This window comes from Delphinus delphis, chromosome 21 (genome assembly GCF_949987515.2).
Source record: "Delphinus delphis chromosome 21, mDelDel1.2, whole genome shotgun sequence".
In the NCBI taxonomy this organism is placed as follows: Eukaryota; Metazoa; Chordata; class Mammalia; order Artiodactyla; family Delphinidae; genus Delphinus; species Delphinus delphis.
Window position 1 is genome coordinate 22,808,347 of NC_082703.1, and position 26,526 is coordinate 22,834,872.

Below are 26,526 nucleotides of genomic sequence, written 5' to 3' on the forward strand. Positions count from 1 at the left end.
CTGTTTGCAGATGAAGAAACAGAGGCTCGAGAGAGTTGAGTGACATGGACCCAAGGGCAGTGGAACATGTGGCCAAGTTCGCACGGTTATTTAGAACTGAACTTAAAAGAGATGCCAAGCATTCCGGTTTCTACTCTAGAATAACTCTTGAAGGAAAAACCAAATTGCCCAGATGGCACAATGTTTAAAAGCAAACCACTTAGTCAAAATAATCGGAAAAAAATACCCAAAAAATGTACTTCAGTTTGAATTGTGAAAGTAGAGGGAAAACTTAGGTAAATTGTTAAAGTTTCAGACACATTTACTCCTGCAACGGAAAATCAATTTTTTAGCTAGAGTGTTTTAGCAGTAAGACCTCCAGTTTCCACTTCCAGTATTTTTAGTTGGTGACTTATTTTAAACATAGCATAGTATAGGCCTCATTTTATTATAAGTTTTTATTATGGAAAAACTTTATACACAGGAAGGAGGCAAGTGAGTCAAACGTACTTCATAGACCGTCACCCCGATTTCAGCATTAATCAGCTCGTGGCCATTTTGTCTCATTAGTACCTCCCTCCACTTCCATACATCCAATATGAAACTGCAGATGTTCAACCATTTTTGACTTACAAAAACAATTTCATATGGTTCAGCCCAATATTTTAAAGCAGATTCCAAACATCTTATTTCTTTCATGACTACGTCAGTATATATCTTTAAAAGATAGACACTCTTTAAAAATAATACAGTATCATTATTGCATCCGAAAAAATTAACAGTAGTTCCTCAAAAACATCAAATATCCAGTCAGTGTTCAAATTTCCAATTTGTCTCGTAAGTGTCATAATTTTGATACAGTCTGTTTACTTGAATCAAGATCCGTATGAGGTCCACATGTTGTGATTTTTGGATATGTCTCTTAAGTTTTTTTAACCTATAGGTTTCCCCTAGATTACTTTAAAAAATTTATTTTTTCTTGGAATGAAAAAACCCTGTTATTTGTTGTATCAAGTTCCCCACAGTTTGGATCTTTTTAGGGCCTACATTCTGATTATTGTTGTTTAGTCAGAAAAGTGTAACTTCCACAAATATGTGATTTTGAAGAATCTGCTATAATCTTAAGTACAACTATATCATATTTGCTACTAGTTTCACAGCATCTAGCTCAGTGCCTGGTACAGAACAGATAATTAATACATATATGATCACTGAGTAGATGAATATTTGTTGACTAAATAGATGCATAAATAAATGTAATATATGGGGAGGAGGGAGTGGGGGGTTTAGAATGCAGATTTAATTTTGCAATCTCAGTTAATGGAGAAATGAAAATGGAGTAACAGATGTTCACTTTTCAACCAGCCTTGCTCAAACATAACCACCAGACTTCACTGGACATCAGATGCCATCGATTGGAAGATGCACCATTATTTTATGTATCTGTAAGCAAGAAAAAACTGCTTGCAGTGAAATCATGACACAGAATTGATTAGAAGGCACGTCCCATTTCAGGGGTGTGGAAATGTGAGGAATGTGCACCTTAGAATTGATGACACATGGTGTTCTTGTAAGTAAAGGACATCTGCAGTCACATCACCGATGGCAGTGTTTTCCACATGGCCAGACACCGCACTGACCCAGGGAAGCAAGTGAGAGTATTCCTCTTAGGTGCAGCCATGTGGGGCCCAGCAGAGAGTACAGTGAGAAATCCTCCTGTGATGTAGACATGGTCAGTGTCCGAAACATGGCCCTCATAGAGACATTGTTCCTTCAGCAGAAGACAGGTGATTTTCATCGGAAAACTTTTGAATTTAAATCTACTCGCATCTGTCCTATGATGAAGCCTCAGAACGTGGATAAGGCGAGCGGGCTCCCCAGGTTCTGTGGTTCATGACTGCATAGTATTAATGTTTCTGTAGAGTGGTTCAAAGTTAATTCTCTAGGTTGTCTGGAATTATATATATAAAGGACCTTATCCTTACTGAGCTATTAATACATTACTTTTTATTGTTTGTCAAACACCTAAGCTCTGAGTTTTCTGTTCTGTGCATATATATATATATATATATATATATATATATATATATATGTGCAACTGGATAGACTAGGTTGGTTTCTTCTGCAGAGAAAATTTGTCTTGTATGTAGTAACTAGGTATGAAAATTTGCTATTAAAACAAGCTCTTCCCAATCTTCCTTTAATTCAAGTTGAATTTTTTTAAGATACCTGAAGAAATCCTAATCTTTTTTTAATTAATTTTTTTTATTGGAGTAGAGTTGATCAAGTTGAAGTTTTAACTAGCAAAGGACGTTTAGAGCACGCAGGCCCACTGTCAGAATGTTTCTTGGGCTATTCAGGCAATTTATCTCCGTGCTCTTTGTCTCCTCCCTAAATAGCTTCCCTGAAACTGGGAGACCCAAGGCTCCTTGACCATGTAATATGTGCAGAAATGCTGCCCCTATATCCCCTGATGTTCTCTTTGGAGTATATGCTGTGCACTCAGTGAGCCATCTTTTAGTTGAACTAAGCCCTGCCTGCGTGGAGGTAACTGGCTGTCTAAGGAAATAAGAGTAAGAAACACGGTAGTGAGCTGTATGAGATGGGACATCATCAGAGCATATTGGTGTTTCAGAAAATGTCACAAGGCCAAGATCAGTAAGGACAGAGGTGGATAAAGCAGCGAGGTGGTAGCTGACGTTTTGGAGCCCCTACCCAGTTCTCAGCTCTGATTATTATCTCATTTAGTTCTTCCTGTGATGGGCAGGGTTTCTCTCTTTCGCATACGTGGGAATGGAGGCACAAAGATGTTGAGTAATTTTCCCAGAGTTGCTCCACTTTATGGAATTGGGATTTGATTCCGGGTTAGTCCAACCTCAGAACCTGTGCTCTTTCACTGCCCTCAGTGCCTCTCAGCCTCTAGGAAGCTGTGGGCTCTGATCCAGGCCTCGGGGGACTCTCCAGTATATTGGTGGACATTCCCCAGCACCAGATCATACGTGAAGCCCTGGAGATCAGAGCTGCTGTTTGGTCTTCGCTGGATGAGTCAGGACACCGGCTTCATTAGAGCCAGAGCCTGAGTGAGGGTACAAGGGGAAACAGAGGCATGTAGGTAGGGAGGATTCGGAATTAATACTTCCTGCCTCAGAGGATTGTTTGCAGAGGACATATGCGTGCTTCGAAGCTGTGAAGTGCTTCCAGATTAAAACATTGGTGTGATGATGGAAAACATGATCAGGGACTGTCTCTAATGTCACTTGGTAAAGACTAGGACTGATCTGTATTAGTTCTGAGTGCAGGCCTCTGGGTGGAGGTTACAGAAAAGCAGGTATTGGCTGAGCAGAACTTTCTAATAGAGCTCTCACCGCCCACAGTGACTTGAGCTGGAGTATGCAACAATATGCTCCCTGTCACTGTCCAAAGACAGGCTGAATGACCGACCACCTGTCAGGGCTGATACTGGAGTGATCTTTCCATGGGTTGCAGGGGGTCTTCACTTTTTAAGCCTCACGCCGGCAACCCACCTGAACTTTCAAGAGATGAAATCAGAGCTGCCCTGGAGGGAGCAGGTGGGGGGCCTGCCCTGCCTGCTCTGGTGCCTCGCTTTCCTCCTGGTAGCTCTTGGGAGGACTGCTCAGAGCGCAGTCTGCAAACTGGTTGGCAGAGTAACCTCCGTGGATGCTTTTGTGAGACAAGGCACAGCTGAACTCCTTGGGAAGCCTCTGGAGCACAGAGGGGCTGATATTTAAGGGAGGTTTTTCTTACCGTGATGGGAAGCAGCAGATGGGGGCCGAGACTGCAGTAGAGAGTTTAGGTGAAGATGGTGGCAGTTGGAATGGAGAGGAGACATTTCCCTGGAAGAAGAGGTGGGAGGAGGAAGCCAGGTGTGGATCTAAGAGGTGGCCCTGACTTCTCAAGCTTCCTGGAGGGGATGTTGGGAGCGGAGCATGTTTTGTGGAGAAGAGGGTGAGTTTAACTGTGGACGTGGTGGGCTAGAAAGGGCAGAGGACCCTCCAAAGCAGACACCAGGTGGACAGTTGGATCTGACAGGCACTGAGCTCGGGTGAGTGTTGGACGCCAGGTGTGTGGTCATTTGCCCAAGAACGATGTTGGAGGCCGTGGGAACGGATGCCTTCCCCAAGAGGGAAGCTACATGAAATGAACACGGAGACCCAAGGAGAAGACGAGGAGAAAAGCCAGCCAAAGAAAGAAGTCTAAGGGGAAGTTGCAGTGGGAGCAGCGAGGAAGAGAATGAAGACGGCCTAGTTCCACGGGAGGAAGGTGTCCTAGGGCTGGGCAGGAGGCCGCAGCCTGTTTCAGCTGCACTCCTGTTCTTAGTGGCCTCGGGGCCTCCGAGGTATAGAGTGTGCAGTTCCCCGGGCCAACTTTGACTTTCATGAAGCCCAGCTGTCAGCCTGAGATTTTGTTGGTAGAGAGACCTAGAGATGCCCTTAAATTTGGCTTTCAGGAGACTGGCTTTGCACAGATGAATTAGGGCCTTTCTGGAGGTTGGGGATGGGAAATGGTCTTACAGCCATTATATTTGGCCTCAAAGGAGGGGACATGTAGACAAGGGCTGTGGCAACAGAATGAGTGGCCTTGGTTGTCCTCTATTCGGCCCACCCCCAAGCCCCTCCAGCAAGCATGGCTTTGAGACCAACCAAAGGAATATTATTTTAGAGGTCTAAGGAAGGCTGCCCCTGCCCCTGCCCCTGCACGCTCTCTTGTGCCGGTTTGCTTTTGCCTAAAGTCCCTTAAACTGTAGAACAAACCTTGGATTCTATAATGAGAAGAAAGTTTCTTGGGCATAAATATTTGGCAGAGTTAATAGATCATGGAGCGGTCTGAACCCAAGTACAATCTGTTTTTTGGTTTTCTTTGGGGCAAGGTGATTTACAGGAGAGCCTACAGCTAAAGTAAGAAAGGGAACAGAAAGAGGAGGCTAGTTCAGGATTCACCAGGACAGGTCATGGTACAGCCAGGCGGGGGACAGGGCAGGAGTGGGCATCACAGAGAAGCAGAAGACGCTGTGGGCAAAGGCCGTTCGTGACCTGCAGGATCTCTCTGTACATGTTCCGTAGAGAAATGTTCACCCATTTTCTTAATTTGTGTTCCTTGCTTTTTTAAAAAAAAAACAAAAACATAGTTGAGGTTTCGATCTTCCTATTCTAGTCTTTTCAAAAATTTCAACTAAGTGTAGTGAAGATCCCTGTTTTTCTGCACCCTGGATGGAGACCTTTCAGGGAGGTGCTGGCTACATTTCACTGTACAATCTGCTATATTGTCCTTCTAAAACCAGTGAGAAGGTTTGCACTGAAGACTTGGAGATCGGCAGGTTATTTTGGAAGTGGGGATGGGAGGAGGTAAAACAATGTTCGGAGTAGTCCAGCTCAGTCTCCATTGGTAGAGTATTCTGTTTCGTTACAGGAGTGCAAGAGGCAAGGTGGGGATCTGGGGAGTAGAACAGGGTTGAAAATTGTTCAGTCTCAATCTCCATTGGCATTAGTACAGGATTCAAGGGTTTATTAAGACAGAAGCTACTGGAATTGGACCATGTTGCCTGACCAAAGATGTGAGTTCAGTTCCTATATCTCCTCAGAGTAAAAGCAGTGTGGTCTTGGAAAACTAATTTCATCTGTGAGTCATAGTTTTCTCAAGTGTAGTGTGATAGAAGTATCACTTGCCACTAATTACACTGTAGATCATGTGAAACTCTTTTGAAGTCTCCAACTGAGAAATCAGAATAATTTAGGTTTTTAAATATATGCAAGTCTGACTGCCTCATTACCTTTATAAGAAGCCTAGAAGCAGAATGAGTGAATAATAACTTGGCAACGAAAGAAACCCACGAAAACGAGCAGTTCTTTCCATAATTCCTTAAAACGTTCTTAGTTCCTTTTGGGGAATTGAAGAGGTGGAAGGGAGAGAAGATGACACGTGGGGCATTGTGGGGGGTGGGGTGGGAAGGGGGCCATTGAGGAAGCCAGGGAGAAGGATGCCATCAGAAAGTGGAGAAACAGATAGATTCTGTTACCAAGGGTGGAGAGTACAGGCCTTCCTGTTGGATGTCAGAGTGTGGGGCTGAGGGAAAGAGACTTGCGCAAAGGTCACTGGATTTGGGATAGTAGCGTTTTATTGGTGACCTTAGATAATAGTGAGTGCTTATTTAATAATAGGTGCCAGGTGCATATTTATCTCATTTAATCTTCCCATTATCCCTATGACGTGGGTCCTATTACTGTCCTCAGTTTACAGCTGTCCGCAGCATCCTAAGAGATCACTAAAGAGGCTAACGTTCTATAACTAGAGGAAGACTTGGACCCCAGGCTCATATGACTCCAAAGCCAGGCTGTCTCACCACCCCGACCCCAGGAGCTGGGAGCTTGATTCCGCAAGTGGAGTGGCAGCCAGACTGCAGGCTTCATGGTGGTGCAGTGAGGAGGTGATGCTGGGAAGGCAGGTGCACAGTCAGGAGTTTGCCTCTAAAGAAAGAGAAAAGTGGTGACTCAAGTCACAGGCAAGGGAGTTTCTTCCCAGAAAGGATAAACTCTTCGGAATTTGTCAAAGAGATGCTGCGGGAGAAAGGGATAAACATTCTGCCCGGTGGGGCTGTCCTGGGTTCTTCCCGGATTCAACCTTCGGTACATCTGGTCAACCCTGCCATGTGTGATTTTTTTGTTTGTTTATTTTTTTGAGAACTGAGCTATACAGTGAGGTGATGTCTTTGAAGCCGTGGTTATCATGGCGGGAATTTGCCAGGTGGGATTGGGAGGGAGGGGGTAATTTCCCCCTCCTTCCCTAAGATTTGTGGGGGGTCATCATTGGCTCCAAGCAGCACATAAATTGATAAGAACACCCTGCATGCCTTGCAGCATCCACTCTAAATTTTTCAGAGCACAGTCATATCCACCTCACATGATCTTCTGCTCCTGTCTTCTATTCTTGCCACCCCTCCACCCTCCTCTCCAGTTTGGTCTCCCCAGGAGTTGTCGCGTGTGGCTTTTTTTGTCTGATTGTGTTGCTGTCATAGACGCCAGTGTAACCTCCCCTTGAGGAGAAGCTCTCTCATCAAAACGCTGAAAGTCAGTCTGTACTCCAGCGCTGGCTCTCCCAGAGCCGTTGGCGCGTTCAGAGGTTGGAGGGCTCTGGTGCACTTGAATAAAGCAGAATTGAGAGCCAAGCTTAGGAAGAGGAGTGTGCTCTCCTAGTTTCATTAATATGAACGTGTAGCCTCTTGGGCTGCGTGGGCATTCGGAAGGCATGCCTGCGGAGCCATGGGTGTGGGCTGTCTCACTGGACTCCACGGGGTGGCGGAGGCTTTGGCTATGAGTCTGGCCCGTGTGACCGGCCACCTGCCCCCGACCCTGGGGCAGGATGCTCAAGTGGCCAGAATCCGGAGCAAACCCTACCCAAGAAGAATTCACCCACCACGTCCTCTGGATTTCGTCCTTGGGCTGATAGTTGAGGCAGAGCTTTTCCTCCGAAGTTATAAAAGAGGTGGCAAGATTCCTCCCTTAGAGAGAAAGCCAGGAGCTGAGTCTTACACGCACCCCCTCCCTCAGAGACGGATGAGTTGGGATCTCAGCAGCAAGGTGCTTTACCTAGGCAGTAACCCAGCTCCGCTTAACCCCAGGGCTACCTTGCGCAGGGATAAGCATTTCAGGAGGGCAAGCCAGGTGCACAGATACCGTCTCCTCCAAGGAAAAGGAAAGAAAGGGAACCCTTGGCGAGACACTCTACGCAGAAATGTGCTTCTTAAGCTCCAGGCTGATTTAAAACACGTAGGGAATGTGTTTGGGAGATGAACGTGACCTTGGCATTAAAGAAAGTGGACGGAGGGTAGAATTTAAGCTAAGCACAGGGAGGGAAAAGGAAGTGTTCTCAATTCTTTTTTCTTTTCTTCTTCCTAGCAAGAACCAGTTGAGTCATCTTTGGGGCTTAGTAATGGAGTAAGTGATCTTTCTCCTGAGTATGCGGCCCTGACTTCAGCTATAAAAAATGAAGTGGATAGTACGGTGAACATCATAGGTAAACTGTTTTGACATCTCATTTTTTTATACGCACGAGTAGCTCCCTGGGGTCGAGAATTTGTAAAACGTGATTTGAAATAACATAGTCAGCGGGAGGAGGTCTTGGAACGATCTCAAAATGCAAGTTCAGGCCCCCAGATTTCAGGGCTGAAGAATAAAGACCTTTGAGGATCAGGTAAAGGAACTGAGGCAGATCCGCCTCAAAAAAATAGGCAGATGAGATGGGGATGCTCCCCCCAGCGGCTAAGGATTAGCGGTTCTCAGTCTTTCAATAATTGGTCACGTGGACAAAAGTGTTATTTCTTTAACTTGGGAACAAGGAGGGGGGAGACTGTCCCTATGGGTCCTCTCAGCATCTGCTCCAAGACGGGCCTGCCACAGAGGTGGTGCTCATCTCACAGATGGGGAAACAGAGGCACGTGGCCAGAGGGCACCCTGTGATCCCACAGAGTGTTGAGTGCCTTCTGTATACCAGACGTAGCGCTGTGAGCCAGAAACAGGTTGGGGAGCAAGGCGGGCCCAATCCCTAGTTTCATGGAAGAAGACACATAATAAACAAATAAAAACTGCACGTAACAACAGCGTTACCGTGTGTGATAAATGTGCCAGAGGAGAAGAGTGGAGAGATGAGATGACACCAGTGGCTGAGGACCTGCAGTGTGGGTCCCGATGCAGGAACACGCTTAAGGGACTAGAGGGAAGGCCGGTGCTCGTGGGGAGGGCGTGTGAGGTCCCTCAGAAGGGAGGCGGGGCGGGCTTATGGGGACCTTCGAAGATCCTGGGAAGGAGGTTGGGTTTTATCCCCAGACTGCTGGAGGGTGTGGGTTTTTTTGTTTTCTTTTTTTTTTTTTTAAGTTTTAAAAAATTGAAGTATAGCAGATAGTAAAGTGCCCAAATGTTTTCCATACACACACCATGGAAACACCACCCCTGGAGGCTTTTAGGCAGGTGGGTGACAAGTGTGAATTATATCTCAATAAAGTCCCGCTGGGATGCTGCCAAGCACGGAGGGTAGGGACTCTTTGCAAGCGTGGAAGAGGCCCAGGCTTGACCTTGTATTCTGACCCCAGCCCTGGAATCCAGAACCTCGGTTTCTTTGCCCTCAATACCTTTTGGTTCATTACCTTTTGTTCCATTTTGTAAACAATTAGGGCTTCTGATGCTGGTAAGAACAGGAAAAATCCTGTTCCAAGAGCAGGCCTCATATCCGAGGACCTTCATTTGTGGGTTCTCAGCTGAGTAGGGACAGGAGGCCGCAGCCTCCTCTCCTTCCCCTGGGCTTTGGAGTTTGGAAGTAGAATCACATGTGCAGGGTCTCCCTTGCACGTTGAGGTCTCCAGCAGCGTGAAGAAAGAATGAAGCCTGGGTTGAGACTCAGCACGTGCTGTATCTCATGTCAGGATGGCCATGACTTCCTCGCAGGGTTCACGTCTGAATGGGGCGCTTTTGCATAGAGACAGATGGCCCTACAGTCATTTTCAGCCGAGCGGACGCTCCGAGAGTATCTTTCTCACTTCCCCTCTGGAGTGAGGCCACTTGCCTGACCGGAAGCCCAGCTCTCCTCCCTCCTGGGCCCTTTTTTCCACGGCTGAGAGCTGCTTCCCCAGCACCTAGGCTTTTATCATCCCTTTCTCAGCAGGCTGTCCTCAGAAAGCCTCTGCCCACTGAGCCCTTTTTAAAAAGGAAGATAGTTGCCGATCTCCCAGGCACGCTTTCTTAAGATTCAGCTTATTTCGAGGCAGCTGGTTGGCTTTTGGAGCTCCCCTTCACTGAGGAGGTGAACTCAGCCTCAGATAAAATGCCAAACAAAAGCCAGAATTGGACCAGTTTTCTTTACCTTTTTACCTTTTTTTTTTTTTTTTTTAACATTTTGGTTGAGCCTTCAGTAGGTAAATTCTCTGCCAGGTCGATTGTTCATTGCCCTTATGGTATGATTGGGGCTACATGGTGTTGGTACTAATTTAATGAGTCATTATCCTGGGGCAAAGACAAAGGCCAGGTTTGGTTAGAGAATCACCTACTGGATTAAATGATTCTCTTCCTGACAATAAAATCATAATGGATGGCAGTAAAATGAGTTTGAATGTCTCTTTCTAATTAGTCAGTGACCCTTGTGAAGGTATGTAATGATAGATGAAGTGGATCCATGCAAGTATTTTAAAGGAGTGGGTCATTTGTGATCATTGCTAACAGTAGCACTCGCTCGGATTTTAAACCCTTCGCAGAGCTTTGTCTCCACTCTCCCAAGTGACCAGTCATTAGCCATCCCAGCCTCTGCGATGTGTGGACCGAGATGAGAAGCACAGGGGTTCTGATTCCAAGGCCACTGTGGCATTTGAGAGATTCTCTTTCGGGCTCTCTTTGCTTTTTAAAAAATGCTTTATTTAAAATCGAAACCATTTCTTGCTTTCCATTCATTTGTCTCTAAACCCAGAGTTCCGGCCAGTTTTGTATCCAGGCACCAAGATGAAAACCTCAGGATGTTTTCATTCTACTCTTATAAGCCCATGTTTATAAGATTAAAAATGGGAGCTGAAACGAGTCCTTACTATGAGAGCATTTTTCTCGTTGTCAGTAGGCTCTGTCACTGGGAAATAGATTGAAAATCAATATCTTAATCCCTTGGAGGCCAGCCACCCAGTACACTTTTATTCTGGAGGAGGGGTGCTGTTTGGTAAGTGAATCCAGTAAGGGTGTAAAGCACGAAATGTCCTGTTACCCTGACAGATGAACTCCTGCTGGATTGCTGCTGTGTTTTACTTTTATTTCTGCGGCAAATCACGGCAGGAAAACACACACACACACACACACACGCACGCACGAGTGTGCACACGCCCATTGTCAATGGGCAGTGTCCTGGTCTTGCCTTCTTGTCCAGAACAGCTGAATGTACGTCCAGATTTAGCAGGCTGTGCGCCCCAAGCAGGAGGGCAGCATCTCACTGCTTAAACCAGGTCTTTTCACGTTTCATCTCTCCCTCCTGTTTAAATGCACAGGTCAGCACTTCCAAAGATCTTCCCTGCTATCCCTTTAAGGGGAGGGAGAAAAAGACTCATTTTTATTTTTACTTTTCTTTCACATTGAATTATTTTGTGTGTGCGGCAACTTCTGTTTTTAGGAAGCGGAAGAAGCCAGCAACATGTTGGATTGTTCTGATAATACCCTGCTGGCCTCTTGCCCAGGTCAGCAGGGCCTCTGCTGAGCAGTATTGAAATCACCTCCAGGCCAGTGTGAGAAGTTAGCAGGTGCGGACATTCTTTCTCCCTGGCCTAGGCGGGGCTTCATAACCCCATTGTGTTTCTTGATAAAAGGTAACCCCACCCTTCAAGAAAGCAAAGATTGCTGTGAAATGAGGGAGGCTATTCATGACCCTGAAGTAAATCAAGCTGGCCTTAGGGGACTAGACATAGACAATTAGGAAATAATGTAATTTGAATTCTGTCGATTTTGGTGGCCCAAAATGCACCTTCTAGGATGTACCTTTTTCTGGTAGTTACTTCCAAATTTGACCAACTTTATCTAAAGTAAACCTTGAGTAGCTGTTTTTCAGCCAAGCTTAGAAACTTGAATATCGACAGGAGCAGAACAACAACAAAAAAGTTAAAAAAAAAAAAAAAAAGGAGCAAAACAGATTGACAACTAAGAGACCAAACTTAGGGCACCCCCAGGGCCTCACGGTCATAACTCAAGCCTGGCAGCCTCTGGTACCAGGATTCATAGTGACTTGAGGGTGGCCAAAGGTGATGCCAGGCTGTAGAACTGTCTTCAACTTTTCCAGATCCTTTGTTCCCTGTTTTGTTTGTTTGCTTTTGTTTTTTGCCATTTTCTCTGGTGCTTAAGATATGAAAAATTCCATCTACAAGATAAAAAGTAGATTTGGGGTGGTTGTTTAGATGGAAGGCACCCCTCTTGAGAAGGCGCGAGTGAAGGCTTTCCATGCTGGTTCATCCCTCAGGAGCGGGGTCCAGCGACAAGGCATCCAGTTTTCTCAGGACCCCTAGAAAACTCTTAGCAATAGGAGAGTCCATGTGAGGTGTGAACCCAGATCTCACAGTAAACCCAGACACAACCGATAATACATCTTGTTTTTCTTAGGTGGACTGGACCTTGGAGAAGCCAAGGTCACAGAGGTGAGGCTGCATGGGATGTGCCCTCGGTCACCACATGCACCGGCAACCCTGGGCAGTGGACATGGAGGTTTTTTCAACCTTTAAGGGGCTTTTATTTACCCGAGAAAGCTGCCGACTTTTTACGAGGCTGTATATATTTTTCTGCCTTGACACCTCCACCTTATTTATAATTAACTATCGAATCCTGTCTTCCCCCTTCCTATTCCTCAAATCCGTCCCCTTCTTTCTATTTCAGATGCGACTCCCAGTCACCTTCGTGCTTGCCTCAGCTCTGCTTCCATGCTGCCCCTTCTCCAGACACAGTCATTTGTTAAAAAATGCCAGTCTTACCATGTCACCTTTGCCCCCAAACCCCCAGGACAAAGACCCGCATGTCCCCAGTGTCCTGGTGACCTGGCCCCTGTCCACTTCTTTTATACCTGTTTTGGAAGTCGGATTACTCTGAACAGTTGGACTTCCACGTGCCTATCCAGCGAGAAAGAGAGGTTTGGGTTGTGGGTTTTGTTACTGTGGGGTGGACGCTATAGCTCTGTCAACCCAGCAGAGTAAGGAAGGGGCGTTCGGCGGGTCCGTCGGGGGGGTATGCTGCCAACCCATGAGGTCTTAGGCAGGTATCTGCTGCCAGACCGTTGACCCTTGAGACATGGTGATGAACTCAACCTAGTTTTTACTAGAACATATTATTTGCCCCCCTTTATAGCAGAGCAGCATGTGATGATGTTTACTCGTGGAAGTGCAGTGTGTGTACCACACCCTGCACCCACGTCGACCTGTCACTGTTGAGGCAGGCTGGCCCCTTCTCTGAAGGTACTAACCCCGTAGAGACTTGTGTCTCCCACCGTCGCCCTTGGATGCCTAAAGCGAATCATGGCCAGAGTTTATTTTAAAAAAGAAAACAGAAAGAGCACCAGATTAGAAGTTAAAAGACTGGGGTTCTAGACCTAGTTCTTCAGGGTTTTATTTATCACATGATCCTAGGCAAACTCCCTCACCTCTCTGAGACTCAATTTCCTTGTTATCTAAAGTGGAAACGAGGGGACTTCCCTGGCGGTCCAGTGGTTGAGACTTCACCTTCCAATGCAGGGGGTGCAGTTTCAGTCCCTGGTCAGGGAGCTGGGATCCCGCGTGCCTCGCGGCCAAGGGACCAAGGCGTAGAGCAGAAGCAGTGTGGTCACAAATTCATTAAAGACTTTGAAAATGGTCCACATCAAAACAAAATCTTTAAAAAAAAATTAAATACAGTGGAAATGATAAAAACTGATCCCACCTACCTCACAGGAGTGTTGTGAGGACCAAATGGGTGGAACAGAAAACTCACTGTGTGGTTAGAAGGTAGTAAAATTAATATTATGATTGTGGTATTATCAAATCATATTAAAATACATTTGATTAAGAGACATTGCCTCCATCTGTGCTGCGTCATCGGGCTGGTATTCACAGTTTAAATTCTTGAAGTTTCAGATCAGGGCGAGAAGAAATTTCTCTCCGTGGCAGCATGCAGATGGCCGGCGTTTATAGGCTTTTATCTTGACCCTGCAGCTGCCTGAGTGACCTTGGCAATTTACCCAACCTCCCTGGGTTTCAGCTGCAAAGTGATAGGACCAACCCACCTTCACAGAACTTTCCGGTTCCTAATAGTCTACTTTTAAGAGCTTTCTCTGAGGCTTGGGGGCAAGTACTTTCGCAGGTGGAGCCCCGCGTTGTCAACAATTGTTAATAAGGTAAGAATGACCTTTTAAGGAATCAAACCGGTTCATCAGTAACCAGCCATGAATAATATTGTTGTAAGTCTCAGCACCGAGGTCCAGATAAAATTACATGCCTGCGGGGGACTCTTCCTGATGCGCTGACCTTCATAATCTGGAGAAGCTTAGTGGATTTCTAGTTCCCTAACCGTTCAGGAATTTCCTTGGCACCCAATATAGAACTGTTGAAAAGCAATTTCACTATTGGTTATGAGCCCAGAGTCTTATTAAGGTGAGATTTGAAAGGTTTTATCCTAAGAGGGGCTTAGAAAGCCCAGGGAAACTCAGTTTGAACTTCCTTAACTCTTTCTTTCAGGGAGACGGTGCTGTTGAGAGGGGAAAGCTGAATTTGCCTCCTGAGGCTGCCACCTTCCGGCTGTCTGACCTTGAATTAGTCATTGAACTCTTCGTTAGTTATTTAACTCTCCACGATGCTTTTCCTCCTGTCTAAAATGGAGTGATAACTGTGTCTTCCCCGTGGAATTGTGAGGTCTGGCAGGTGATAGGTCAAGGTGGGAAAGACAAAGTTCAGGGCCCAGGAAATGCTAGGTTTTGTTATCATGGGTTATCAGTCATGAGACTCTGGCACCTAGAGGGCTCCCACTTCTGACCTTATGTGCTGTAGCCGTTTGCTAAGCTTGCTATTCTTGTGACTTTCCATTTGTTAGGAGTCAGTGGCACTGTCTGTGTTGTCCCTTAGGGCGAAGTTTGGTGGTTCAGGGGAAATCAGCTCTCATCTATCTCCATAGATGGATAAAGAGAGAGAGATGGATTAGGGCTGGTGCGTAAAGCCCTTCCAGAGAGCATCTGACATGCTGGGATTTCCCAGCTTCTCTCTTGGACTTGCGACTTACGAGTTCAGAAGTTTCTAAAGTGCCCTCAGTCGTGTTCAGATGGAGAGCAGCGGTCGTCCCTGTCCCAGGCACAAAGCCGCATACTCCTAGGGCAATGTCTGGCCCTAGAGATCATGTAATATTAACTGGGTATCCAGATGTAGCCCAGAAAACGAAAACTTATTTTTCTATCCTGGTCACCAGCATTTGGGATACACTTAAAATTTGAATAGAGATGCTCATCTACTTTTTGTCTTAAGGCATGTATGTTAAGTGAAATACCGTAAAACTAACCCCCTTTAGGTGTACAGGTCTATGATTTTTGACAGACATCCTCAGTGGTGTGACCACCACTACATTGAAGACATAGGACATTTTCCTCACCCGTAAATGTTTCCTCTCCCTCCTTCCAGCCGCTGGCAGCTATGGCCTACTATGTCTTTATCCCTTCACCTAGGTTTTAAAAAGCCCGCTTGCCAGGAGTCTGGAAATTTTCTAGAAAACGTTCATCGTTCCATTTGGTATTCACTAGCGGTCCTGAACTCCTGCAGGCCTCTGGCTGCAGTCTGGGAGCCCTGCTCTGTTTATTCATCTCTTTCCTCAGCAAAGCTTCACTGAGCTGCTCTCCGGTACAAGCCGTGAACGTGTGCTGTGACTTGAGACAAAAAGTTCTAACGCAGGGTCTCAACTCTCGGGAGCCACAGTGTGGCTGGGAGACAACACGTACGAATAAAGGGTTAAATAAAGGGCCGCTGCCTTAACTGGGCACGCGAGGCTGAAAGTGAAGGCACGGCACAAGGTCGCGTCATGCTGTCGTTTTGGCCAAGCCATGGGGACAGCAAGCGAGGGGCCCGCAGGAAAGAGAGGGCAGTCTGTTCTGGGGGGTCAGGAAAAGGCCCCCCGAAAGCAGAGGCATCTGACTCCTGCCTGCCACTCACTCTCCCCTTCCACCCACCGCGCTGCCGCCTCACCGAAGCCTTTGATTTCCTGTAACTGGAAAAAAAATATCCCACTTCCTGAACTTTCATCACGGGCCCTCCGCCCTCCCTGCTTTTCCTTTTCACTACTGTCCTCAGTTTATTCTCTAGATCATTGTGTGCTGGCCTCCAGCCCTACTGGACTTCTTACAAGCCAGATCCTGGACTAGATTACACTTCCTCTACCCTTCCTACCTGACAACAGTGCCTTGTACAAAGAGGATGCTCAGGAAATCTCTGTTAGTTGAATGGCTGAGTTGGGACTTATGGGGGAAAACACTGAGGGAGAGAATTCCTGGTCAGAACAAAGGGACATAATTAGGAAGATGCTTGAATGGCTGCCATAGTTTATACTCCCAGGAATGACAGTGCAAGGGAGAAATGAATTTTGGAGGATTGGAAGTTAAAGGGGCCTTGATTTAAATCAAATCTATATAAGATCTTAATTTTCTTAGTATGTAAGGTATCAGTTTTATCCACCCCCTCATCAAACACACACACACACACACACACACACACACACACACACACACACACACACACACACACACACACACACACACACGTCCTGTTTGGTTTCTATCTCCACCCACCAATTTGGGAAAGGACAGGACCCATCTTGTTTTCCTGCCGTCTTATTTTACTTGGGAGAGGAGGCAGAAGAAACTTGAGAGAGGTCAGTGTCAGCGCTCAGTCTGTGTCTGGTGAGCTGCATAATTGATGCTCTCAGGCTCAAGTAGTATAGTCCAAAGGATAAAATAAGAATTTGGGAGTCTGCCTGCCATATTTAGCCTGCCTTCCTTTTCTTTAATTTTATCCCCTCCAGGAAAACCCACACGGCATCCAGTTTCCCTTCCATTCTGTATGCTGTGGCTTTGTGGAGTCTTTTATCACATCCCCAAATCTCCTTTCCCAGCCTCTTCGGTGCTTTTTTTTTCTTTGCTAGAAAATCCATGAATTCTCACTGCCTTCTAAAACCTTACCTGAGTAGAAATCAGGTAATGTTCTCCCTACCTTACTGCTAGTCACTTCATCACCCCCCTTCAAGCAGTTGAAACAGAAACCCACGTATAAACAGAAATACTTGAGTAATCAAAATATTATACTTTGAGCAGTGGAAACAGGAACTGGCCCATGATGCTAACTTCTCAAGGAGACTGGAATGTGGCCACCTTCCCGCCTAATCTGAACATTTTACAGGTGGCCCGGGACGTAGAGCACAGCCCATAATCCACGCTGTGTGACTTTGGACGAGCTACTGTACTTCTCTGTGCCTGACACTCTTCATTTATAACAGGATAATGATGCTTTCCCTGTCACTCCCATGTGTTGAAATGTTAAAATAACTTATACAGGCATGAGTAAAACATTGGTTATGAGGGCAAAGTGCTTTGAGAGAGGCCCTTGGGAAAAACATTATTGGTCCCATTTGTTTATGGGTGCCAGTTTTCAGGGATATTCCATCCAATCAATTGTCAACGGAAGTATAAGGTCAGCTCTGTTTGAAAGTAAGACAGGGCATTAGGGGCATTCAAATTAAAACCACGATGAGGTATTACCACACATCTATCAGAATGACTAAAGTCAAAAAGTAGTGACAGGGCTTCCCTGGTGGCGCAGTGGTTGGGAGTCCGCTTGCCGATGCAGGGGACGCGGGTTCGTGCCCCGGTCCGGGAGGATCCCGCATGCCGTGGAGCGGCTGGGCCCGTGACCCATGGCCACTGAGCCTACGCGTCCAGAGCCTGTGCTCTGCAACGGGAGAGGCCACAACGGTGAGAGGCCCGCGTACAGCAAAAAAAAAAAAAAAAGTAGTGACAACACCAAAAGCTGGCTAAAATGTGCATAAATTAGCTTGTCCATACATTGCCAGTAGGAATGTAATATGGTATAGCCACTCTGGACACTAGTTTAGCAGTTTCTTGTAAAACTAAACATATAATTACCATGTGTTCCAGCAATTGTACACTTGGGCATTTGTCCCAGAGAAATGGAAACTTATGTTCAGATAAAACCTGTGCATGAATGTTCATAGCAGCCTTATTCGTGATAGCCGAAGAATGGACAGGAACCTACAATTCCTTCAGTGGGTGAATTGAGTTGGGTTCCTCCAATTGAAGGAACCTACAGTTCCTACTGATACACCCAAAAACTTGGATGAATCTCCAGGGAATTCTGCTGAGTGAAAACAGCCCATCTCAAAAGGTTACTGTGTGAGTCCATTTGTGAAGCATCCTTGAAATGACAAAAATTATAGAAATGGGAAACAGATGAGTGGTTGTCAGGGGTTAGAGACAAGGGGAGGAGGCTGAAGGAAGGTGGATACAGTTACAGAAGATGCTTGTGATGATGAGACTGTTTGGTGTTTTGACTGTGGAGGTGGGTACGTGAAACCACGTATGTGATGAAATTGCACAGAACTAGGTACACACACACGAAGGGGTACAAGTGAAACGGAGGAAACCTGAACAAGATGCATCGACTGTCAAATGTCGATATCCTGATACTGTATGATAGTTTTGCACATGGGTAAAGGGCACGTGGGATCTGTGTATTATTTCTTACAACTGCACGTGATCTCAGACTGAAAAGTTTAATTAAAAAACAGTTGAGTCAGGATTTCAGAGGCAGGGTGGTCAGAATTCATATTATCAGTGTTTTGAGGAGTTGATGCTCCGAAGGTGTGTTAGAAAATTGGGAAAGCATTCTTTTCCATTGTTTTGATATGACATCCATTGTCTGCAGAGGAGGAGGCAGGCTGGGAGTATGAACGGAGCGTCCCACAGCTAGAAATGACACAATAGGGTGGATTTTGGTGGTCCTCCCTCTTTTTTTTTTTTTTTTTTTTTTTGCTGTACGCGGGCCTCTCACCGCTGTGGCCTCTCCCGTTGCGGAGCACAGGCTCCGGACGCGCAGGCTCAGCGGCCATGGCTCACGGGCCCAGCTGCTTCGCGGCACGTGGGATCCTCCCGGACCGGGGCACGGAACCGTGTCCCCTGCATTGGCAGGCGGACTCTCAACCACTGCGCCACCAGGGAAGCCCCTTCCCTCATTATTAAGGTTTGATGATGTCTCTCTGGACCCCAGGACCCAGAAACTAGCACAGCAGCTTCCTTTAGAGCGAGAGCAGAGAACAGAAATGGGTCAGGTTCAAAGCACTGTTTATCTCTCTGGCCCTGGGGCTAGGTCTGGATGCAGCTCTCATCCTGCAGCCTTGGCTGTGGCCGGGTTGAGTTTGGGATGTTGCCACGCGTAAGCCCCATTGACAGGCACACTGGAAACAGCCCTGGCGAGCCAGGTTATTGGCAAGTTGCTTCTCCAGGGACATTAACCCAAAGCTAAGGCTTGTTCTTGTTTCATGGCAGATGACATTTGGTGACCAGGAATCTGACTCTTGGCCTCTCTGGGGGGAGGTTTCCTTTCTCGAGAGTGTGTGCTAGGATTGTGAAGGCAGGTGATGTTGGTGCATGATGGCTGTCTTTTCTTTGAAGTCGTAGGACAGTCACATCTGGACAGCAACATTGAGGATCAAGAGATTGTCACTAATCCACCAGACATCTGCCAAGTTGTGGAAGTGACCACTGAGAGTGATGAACAGGCGGTCAGCATGAGCGAGCTCTACCCCCTGCAGATCTCCCCCGTGTCTTCCTACGCAGGTAAGGCGGGGGCGGGGCGGGGGTCGGAAACTCTGGAACTGAGCAAGGAACCAGGGAGGGCGGTCCTTTAGTCTAGGGTCACTCACTGATTTCACCAACATAGCAGAGAACCTCTCCTGTTTCCTAAGGATTATTCTGTCTGGAACTAGTCTTGCTTTAATGTCCTCAACCAACATCTTCTAGGATATTTTTGTTCTCAATTCGAAGACCCAGTCACAGCATTTCATTTGATCACCTGTAACATGTTCACGCATGACTAACGAATAAGAAGATTTCTCTGGGGAAGTAGTTCATCTGAGTCCATTTTATTTGTGCAAGTTATCAGAAATTCGGAAGGATGTTTTTAATGGAATCTGAGTTTGACCCAGCTGGATAGGACCTTAGGGATCACCTCTTCCGTTTCCTGTGTTGGAATAGAAGGGATTCCTCCAGGCCACACGGCCAGTAGGTGTTTGCGTCAGGACTCAAACTAAACCTTCAGACCCCAAGTTCCATTCTGTCGTTCAGCAAGTTTACTTGTCACTTCCACGTATTTTCCTCTTCTTTTTCAATTTCATACAGCTTCTAGCTGGGCGAGGGACTGAGCCCACTGCAGATTCCCCAGGGAATGGACACAGAATGGCAGGAATTGGCCCCGACAGTCACAGAATTAGCACCGGGTTCAGTGGGTTCTTCCATCCTTACAGGATATAGTGGCGGCTCCTTTTCCCACCAACATTGCATCACCTTATGCACTCCTTCTCATGGTCTCCACTTAACTTTTGGTGACTCAGTTACAATTCTGACATATAAGTTCTGAGGCAGGGTTATTGCTTGCAGATATTACAAATAAAAAGCAGAGGCCCTATCATGGGTAACCAGAGTCGCTCTAATAAATAGTTCAGGAATTCTTCCCAGTGTCCTTTATGTGTTGCCAAATAGCGTGTCCTTCAGTCAGGACGCCACCCCAGTGAGCGGCACAGAGTCCGCGTTAGAATTAGGTTGATTCAAAGGACAAGTTGTTTGTGAATTATCCGCCCCTAAATTAACCTCATATTTCCTGAACCCCAACTTTCTTTCATTTTAACTTATTTTTTTCCACTGTGGTAAAATACCCACAGCATAACATTTACCACTTTTAGCCATTTTTCGGTGCACATCGCAGCAGCATTAAGTGACCTACATCATTGTGCAACTAGCACCACCCTCCGTCTCCAGAACTTTCTCATCTCACACAACTGAAGCTCTGTGCCCATTATACAATAACTCCCCCTCCCCCTCCCCCAGCCCCTTGGCCAGCCCCCTTTTACTTTCTGTCTCTCTGAATTTGGCTACTCTAGGTACCTCGTAGAAGCGGAATCCTACAACATTAGTTCGTTTGTGACGGGCATATTTCACTTCGCAGGATGTCCTCAAGGTCCTGACTTTCTTTTGTGCTGGGAACATAAAAGGAAAGTGAGAACGAACCTTGGCTACAAGAAGCCTATAATCTTGTCAGACAGGATAAGCTTGTCATCAGTTATTTATTCATGAAACATATTTTGAACTCCTGCGTGTGCCAGTCCCTCTTGCATATCTGCCAGTCCTCGTAATAATTACTATTTGTTGCGTGTTTGTTGTACCCAGGGTACTGTGCTAAGTGCTTGAAATCGATTGGCTTATTTAATTATCATGAGAATAACCCCGTCAGCCTGGGTACTGTCATTATTCTCTCTGTAAAAGTTAGGTATTGGGGGCTTCCCTGGTGGTGCAGTGGTTGAGAGTCCGCCTGCCGATGCAGGGGACACGGGTTCGTGCCCCGGTCCGGGAGGATCCCACGTGCTGCGGAGCGGCTGGGCCCGTGAGCCATGGCCGCTGAGCCTGCGCGTCCGTAGCCTGTGCTCCGCAACGGGAGAGGCCACAACAGTGAGAGGCCCGCGTACCGCAAAAAAAAAAAAAGTTAGGTATCGGGCTTCCCTGGTGGTGCAGTGGTTAAGAATCCGCCTGCCCAAGCAGGGGACACGGGTTCGAGCCCTGGTCCAGGAAGATCCCACATGCCGCGGAGCAACTAAGCCTGTGCGCCACAACTACTGAGCCTGCGCTCTAGAGCCCGCGAGCCACAACTACTGAAGCCCGTGTGCCACAACTACTGAAGCTTGCGCGCCTAGAGCCTGTGCTCTGCAACAAGAGAAGCCACCGCAATGAGAAGCCTGTGCCCCACAACAAAGAGTAGCCCCCGCTCACTGCAACTAGAGCAGCAAAGACCCAATGCAGCCAAAAATTAAATAAATGAATAAATAAATAAATTTATTTGAAAAAAAAAATGTTAGGTATCTGAGGTCAGTGGGGTGAAGCAGCATGTCCAGAAACAGACAACCCGTAGCACAGTCAGACCCATACGTGGCTGATGCCAAAGGCCTGCTCTTAGCCCCTTGACTGCACTGCTGCCCTGCAGGACCGTGTGGGGCTCTGCCATTCAGAACAGTCCACCTCCCAGAATCTCAAGGACCAGCCAAAGGAGGCAGAGCAGAATGTTTATGCCCTAATTTTACAGTTGAGATAACTGAAACTTGAAACACTAAGCCACTGTGCTTACATTTCACTGACGAGGACTGGAAATGTGTGACTTTGCTCTATATCATGCTGCTGCAGGCATTATTACACCCCAAGTGTTTTTTTTTTTTTTTTTTAAGGGCTTGGAGCTTTAAAATAGACTTTTCTATTTATCTATTGAGTTAGACTTTTCTGAAGTCTTCTTGGGGATTCTGGAAAGGCGTCTTCTTGCTGTTCTGCCAGCACTGGCATTTTGCTTTAGCAGAAGAGTCCCAAGAACAGCTGATTCATGCAGAGAGAAATGAAAATCTCATTACCCTTTTCAGGACATTTGCAAGATTCGAAAAGAAGGATTTTGGTGCCAGGCTGGCGGGCAGTGCGGGTTTGGTTGGAGCCTGGTGTCTCAGCCTGGCCTTTAGTTCTTTCGATTGTTTTCACTGTCTGAATTTTCTAGAACCCTGTGGAGGGAAGCTTCCTGGATAGAGTCAAGACAAGTCATCGCTGCTACTTTTCTAGAGCCTATGACACATAAGAAACTTATCTGTTACTGACCATGGGTAGCTAAAATCTTTCAGTCAGGGATCCCATAGCTTGCTACTAGGAAAGGCAACTCTTTGGTGGTATTCACTTTCTAACTTTACGTTCCCCACGAGAATAGGCTGTTTGCCTGTTTCTCATGACAGGGTCCCTTTGTGTGGACTACTGAACTGAATTGCAGCCTCCTCAAACCACTTCATTCACTTAGAAACCGGTATTTGGAAGCGGTTGTTGGCTATTTTCCCCCCCTACTGATCATTGAAATATAACCCCAGTAGTATTACAAAAACCACATTCATTTCTGCAAGTCTGTCTTCTCCATGGTCTAAATATTACGGTGAAGCAAGAAAAGGGACAGTTCCTTTGAGTGCACGTACTTGCATTGGATTGTTTTAAGACAACATGAAATTCTAGTTGGATTCATAAAACTATGTCCTGGGGAGGGATGTCCCAAAGCCCAACCTTGGGAAACTCTAGAGACGAGTCATTTTTATTTTTAAAGATCTACCGCAAAGTGGCCTCTTGCCTGCTGTGTGGCACCAGGATTTTATTAGGTTGTGGGTGGTTTAGTGAAAGAAAGCCACAGTAGTATTTTGGGGAAGGCTGGACAAGAGTATGGAGAAGAAAGTATAAGACGAAGGATTGATTGGTGATAACTGAGAGAAGGGAGATTTCCTCCTGACCAGTGACCAGTGGGAAAGACTTTGGGTCCTTCTGGAAACCGTAGCAGGCTTGCATTTTGTTGGGTGCGGCAAAGATAGAAGTGCTGTCAGAGGACTCTGATTTGAACCTCTGAATTGAGCCTTCTAGGGAAAGTAATTAAGGAAATGATTGAGGGAAAGGAATCCTTGTCAATCTTATTAATAAAACTTGTTGAACAAGAGCCTTCAGAAAACGTACCAAGATGTCGTAGTGCAAAAAGGCTGTGACAGAAGACATCTCCCTCCCCATCATGTTCCTGAGATGGTCTGACGATAAAAAACTGGGCTAAGTGGAGTGTGAGCCTGAGACTAGCATCATTGTAAAACTGCAACTCTGGAAGAAGCATCTTTGGGGTCATCTAATCCAAGCCTCTTCCTTCCCTCTCACCCCAGTCGCTTTTCTGGGAAACGGAGACCAGAAAGATGAAACAAACTGCTTAGGTACCTGTTATTACTCTGTAAACACTTGCAACTTACTCAGACCGTGCTCGGGAAGCAACTCCAAAAATTTTTTTTTAAATTCCATTCTACTCAAAGCAAATACGAAACCAAGTCCAAAGTAATCAGAAGGAAAAATGAAACAACTGATGTTGCTGTGTCGGTGGTAACATTGATCTGGAAGCTGGAGCTGCCATGAATTCATTTGTTCTATAAGAACCGATCTTGAAAATGGCAATGATGGAGTAAAACCAAGAAAACAGAGGAAAATGGGCATGAGTGTCCCCAACAGAGCACCCTGAGCCAGTGACCCAGGGGTGGCCACGAGCACCACTGTTATTCTAGAGAGAAGGGTTTGGGGTCCTCAGGCTAGAGCTTGAAGCATTTCCTGCTCCTAGGCTCAAGGCGCTCATGGCCATTCTTTTTTTTTTTTTTTGCGGTACGGGGGCCTCTCACTGTTGTGGCCTCTCCTGTTGCGGAGCACAGGCTCCAGACGCGCAGGCTCAGCGGCCATGGCTCACAGGCCCAGCCGCTCCGCGGCATGTGGGATCCTCCCAGACTGGGGCACGAACCCGTGTCCCCTGCATCGGCAGGCGGACTCTCAACCATTGCGCCACCAGGGAAGCCCCTCAAGGCCATTCTTTTAAACGATGAAAATGAGAACTCCCAGTTTGCTTATATGGAGAGTTTTCAAAACTACTTCAGAGGCAGTTGATCTTCCTTTAGAAACGGTGCTCTTCAGCCACCGTTTGTGTCAGCTGGAAACAGAAGTTCAGAGCATGTGAACTTGTCTTGTCTCCGACTATCTCCCTGAAGTTGAAAACTGGGTGCTCACAGGCGATTAACATTCTGATGCTGTTCATGGTTCGTGCCAGGCCTTACCAAGGAGTCTTCCCCAGGGTCTGCCTTCCCACCCCTCCCACAACTGTGAATTGGGCTGTGGAATCCCGGAACCTTGGTCTAACCTGCCCATTTTTGCCTATTTCCAGCGCCCAGAGCAAGCCTGATGGCATCTTGTTTTTATGTGAAGGGGAGAGGAACAGAAGATGATGGTGTTTATGGAGGGTGATTAGGCGTGAGGGGGCCTAGACCTACAGGAAGGGAAGAGAAACCTTGGCTCCGGAGCTCTAAGAAAGCTAACCATAAAAATGGAAAGGGGATCTTGAAGTTTCACCAGAGGCTGGAGCAGCAGGAGAGCTTCAGCGCCCGGGGCCCTGGAATCAGAAGCTTGCTTTGTTTTCCCTCCTCTGTGCTGACTCAGTCCACGACGACTTTGGCTGGTTTCTCAACATCTCTGTTCCGCATTTTTCTTGGGAGTGGCAGCGCTGACTGCTGCCTCTTCAGGGTCCTGGGCTAGCCTGAAGGTTGAGTGGAGGGGCCTTTTCCCTTGCTCTTGTGTATAATTTGCTTTTGTGTGGAAACCTCTCTTGTGCCCGGCCTTGCCAGTTTGCCCTGACAACTAGGGTTGGGCCTTCGCCGGGCTTCTGCTGCCCCTGCTGGGGATGCTTAGGGAAGTCGGCTCAGTCCGAGGAGTGGACGGGCCCGTCTTCTAGCTGCTGGGGGTTAGGTTTTTCGGCAATCGCTTGTGCCCAGGTGAAGCCACTGGAGAACAGTGGCCGAGAAACGTGCATAGAGACCCCAGGGTGGGCCCCGTGTAGTAACTTTCAGTTTCTTTGTTCGAGGAAGGAATCTGTGCCCCAGTTTGTCCGTTTGTTCCTTAGCCTTTAATTCATGGAGGGCCTGGTCTGGTCCTGGTGCCCCGGGTCGTCAGAAGGACTCTATCTGGGCTGGGAGCCACCTGGTCACAGCTGTACCACCAGCAAGACGTGAGGCTGGAGGCCAGTCCCTCTGTAGGTTTGGGATGGAAGGGGTAGAAGGCACAAGAACACATAAGGCCTTCTGCACAATCAAGGGGTGACAGGACCTGCTCCCTGACTTAGAGACTGAACAAAACCTGCGTGCAGAGCACCGGCCCACGGGCCCCCAAAACGTTCACTAATACAGCTTCCCTTCAGGCCATGTCTGCAAAGTGAATGACCCAGACTCAGGGCTCTCTAAGGGTCCGTGTATTTTGGAAGTTCTACCCACTGTGTTTCATTTTCTCAATGCTGTGAACCCTGAAAAACTGCACACCATCAATTCTGTACTTAAAACAATTAACATTTTTCTACTTAAAAAAAAAATTAGTTTGCTTTAAAAAAAAATCAAAATTATTTTTTACTTAAAAGAATCTTGTATTCTATGTACAGGTGATGTGTAATCGCTAGCTATTGAGTGTGACCCTGTCACCCTAGCATGGGGTGCAGATCCCCTGTTGAATGAGGCTCAGGACAAAGGCGCACCAACATTTACTGGGTGTGGGCTGTGTTCCAGGCCCCGTACTAGGCCTTTCCCTCACTCATCACGTAATCCTCTTTCGAAGGTGTTTATACTCCCATTTTACAGATGGGGAAAGTGTGCCTCACTGAAGTTAAGTAACTTGCTTTGTGTCTCACAGGTGGCAGGATGGATCAGGATGGTAAGTGAGTGAGTTATCTATTGCTGCGTGACCCTATAACCACAAACTTAGTGCCTTAAAACAACACACATTTATTATCCCACAGTTTCTGAGGGTCGGGGGAGCAGACATGGCTTGGCTGGGTCCTCTGCTCAGGGCATTCTCTGCACAGACCAGCAGCTGAGGTCTGGTCCAGGGCTGCTGTCTCATTTGAGGATGGGATCGGGGAGGATCTGCTCCCAGGCTCACAGGGTTTGGGGCAGAATGTAGTTCCTGGCAGGCTGTCAAACTGAGGGCCTCAGTTTCTTGCTGGCTGTTGGCTGGAAGCGGTCCTTAGTTGTCTGTCATGTGAGCCTCCCCGCCATGGCTGCTGGCTTCCTCAAAGCCAGCAAGGGAGATGGTCTCCTCATTAGACAGGTTGCAGGGTTACATAACGTCATCACGTGCATCCCATCGCCTCCACTGTGTTCTGTTGGTTCAAAGCAAGTCACAGGC

At 46.9% G+C, this 26,526-nt stretch overlaps 1 protein-coding gene across 2 annotated transcripts in view; it reads left to right on the forward strand.

Annotated features, from left to right (window-relative positions):
• The window catches only part of IRF2 (interferon regulatory factor 2), an 84,968-nt gene that overhangs the window by 54,830 nt on the left and 3,612 nt on the right, over positions 1 to 26,526 (forward strand). For both annotated transcript variants that reach the window (XM_060001226.1, XM_060001224.1), the window contains 2 exons: positions 7,890 to 8,007; positions 19,183 to 19,347. In XM_060001226.1, the coding sequence (XP_059857209.1) occupies positions 7,890 to 8,007; positions 19,183 to 19,347 (283 nt within the window). The remainder of the gene's footprint in view (positions 1 to 7,889; positions 8,008 to 19,182; positions 19,348 to 26,526) is intronic.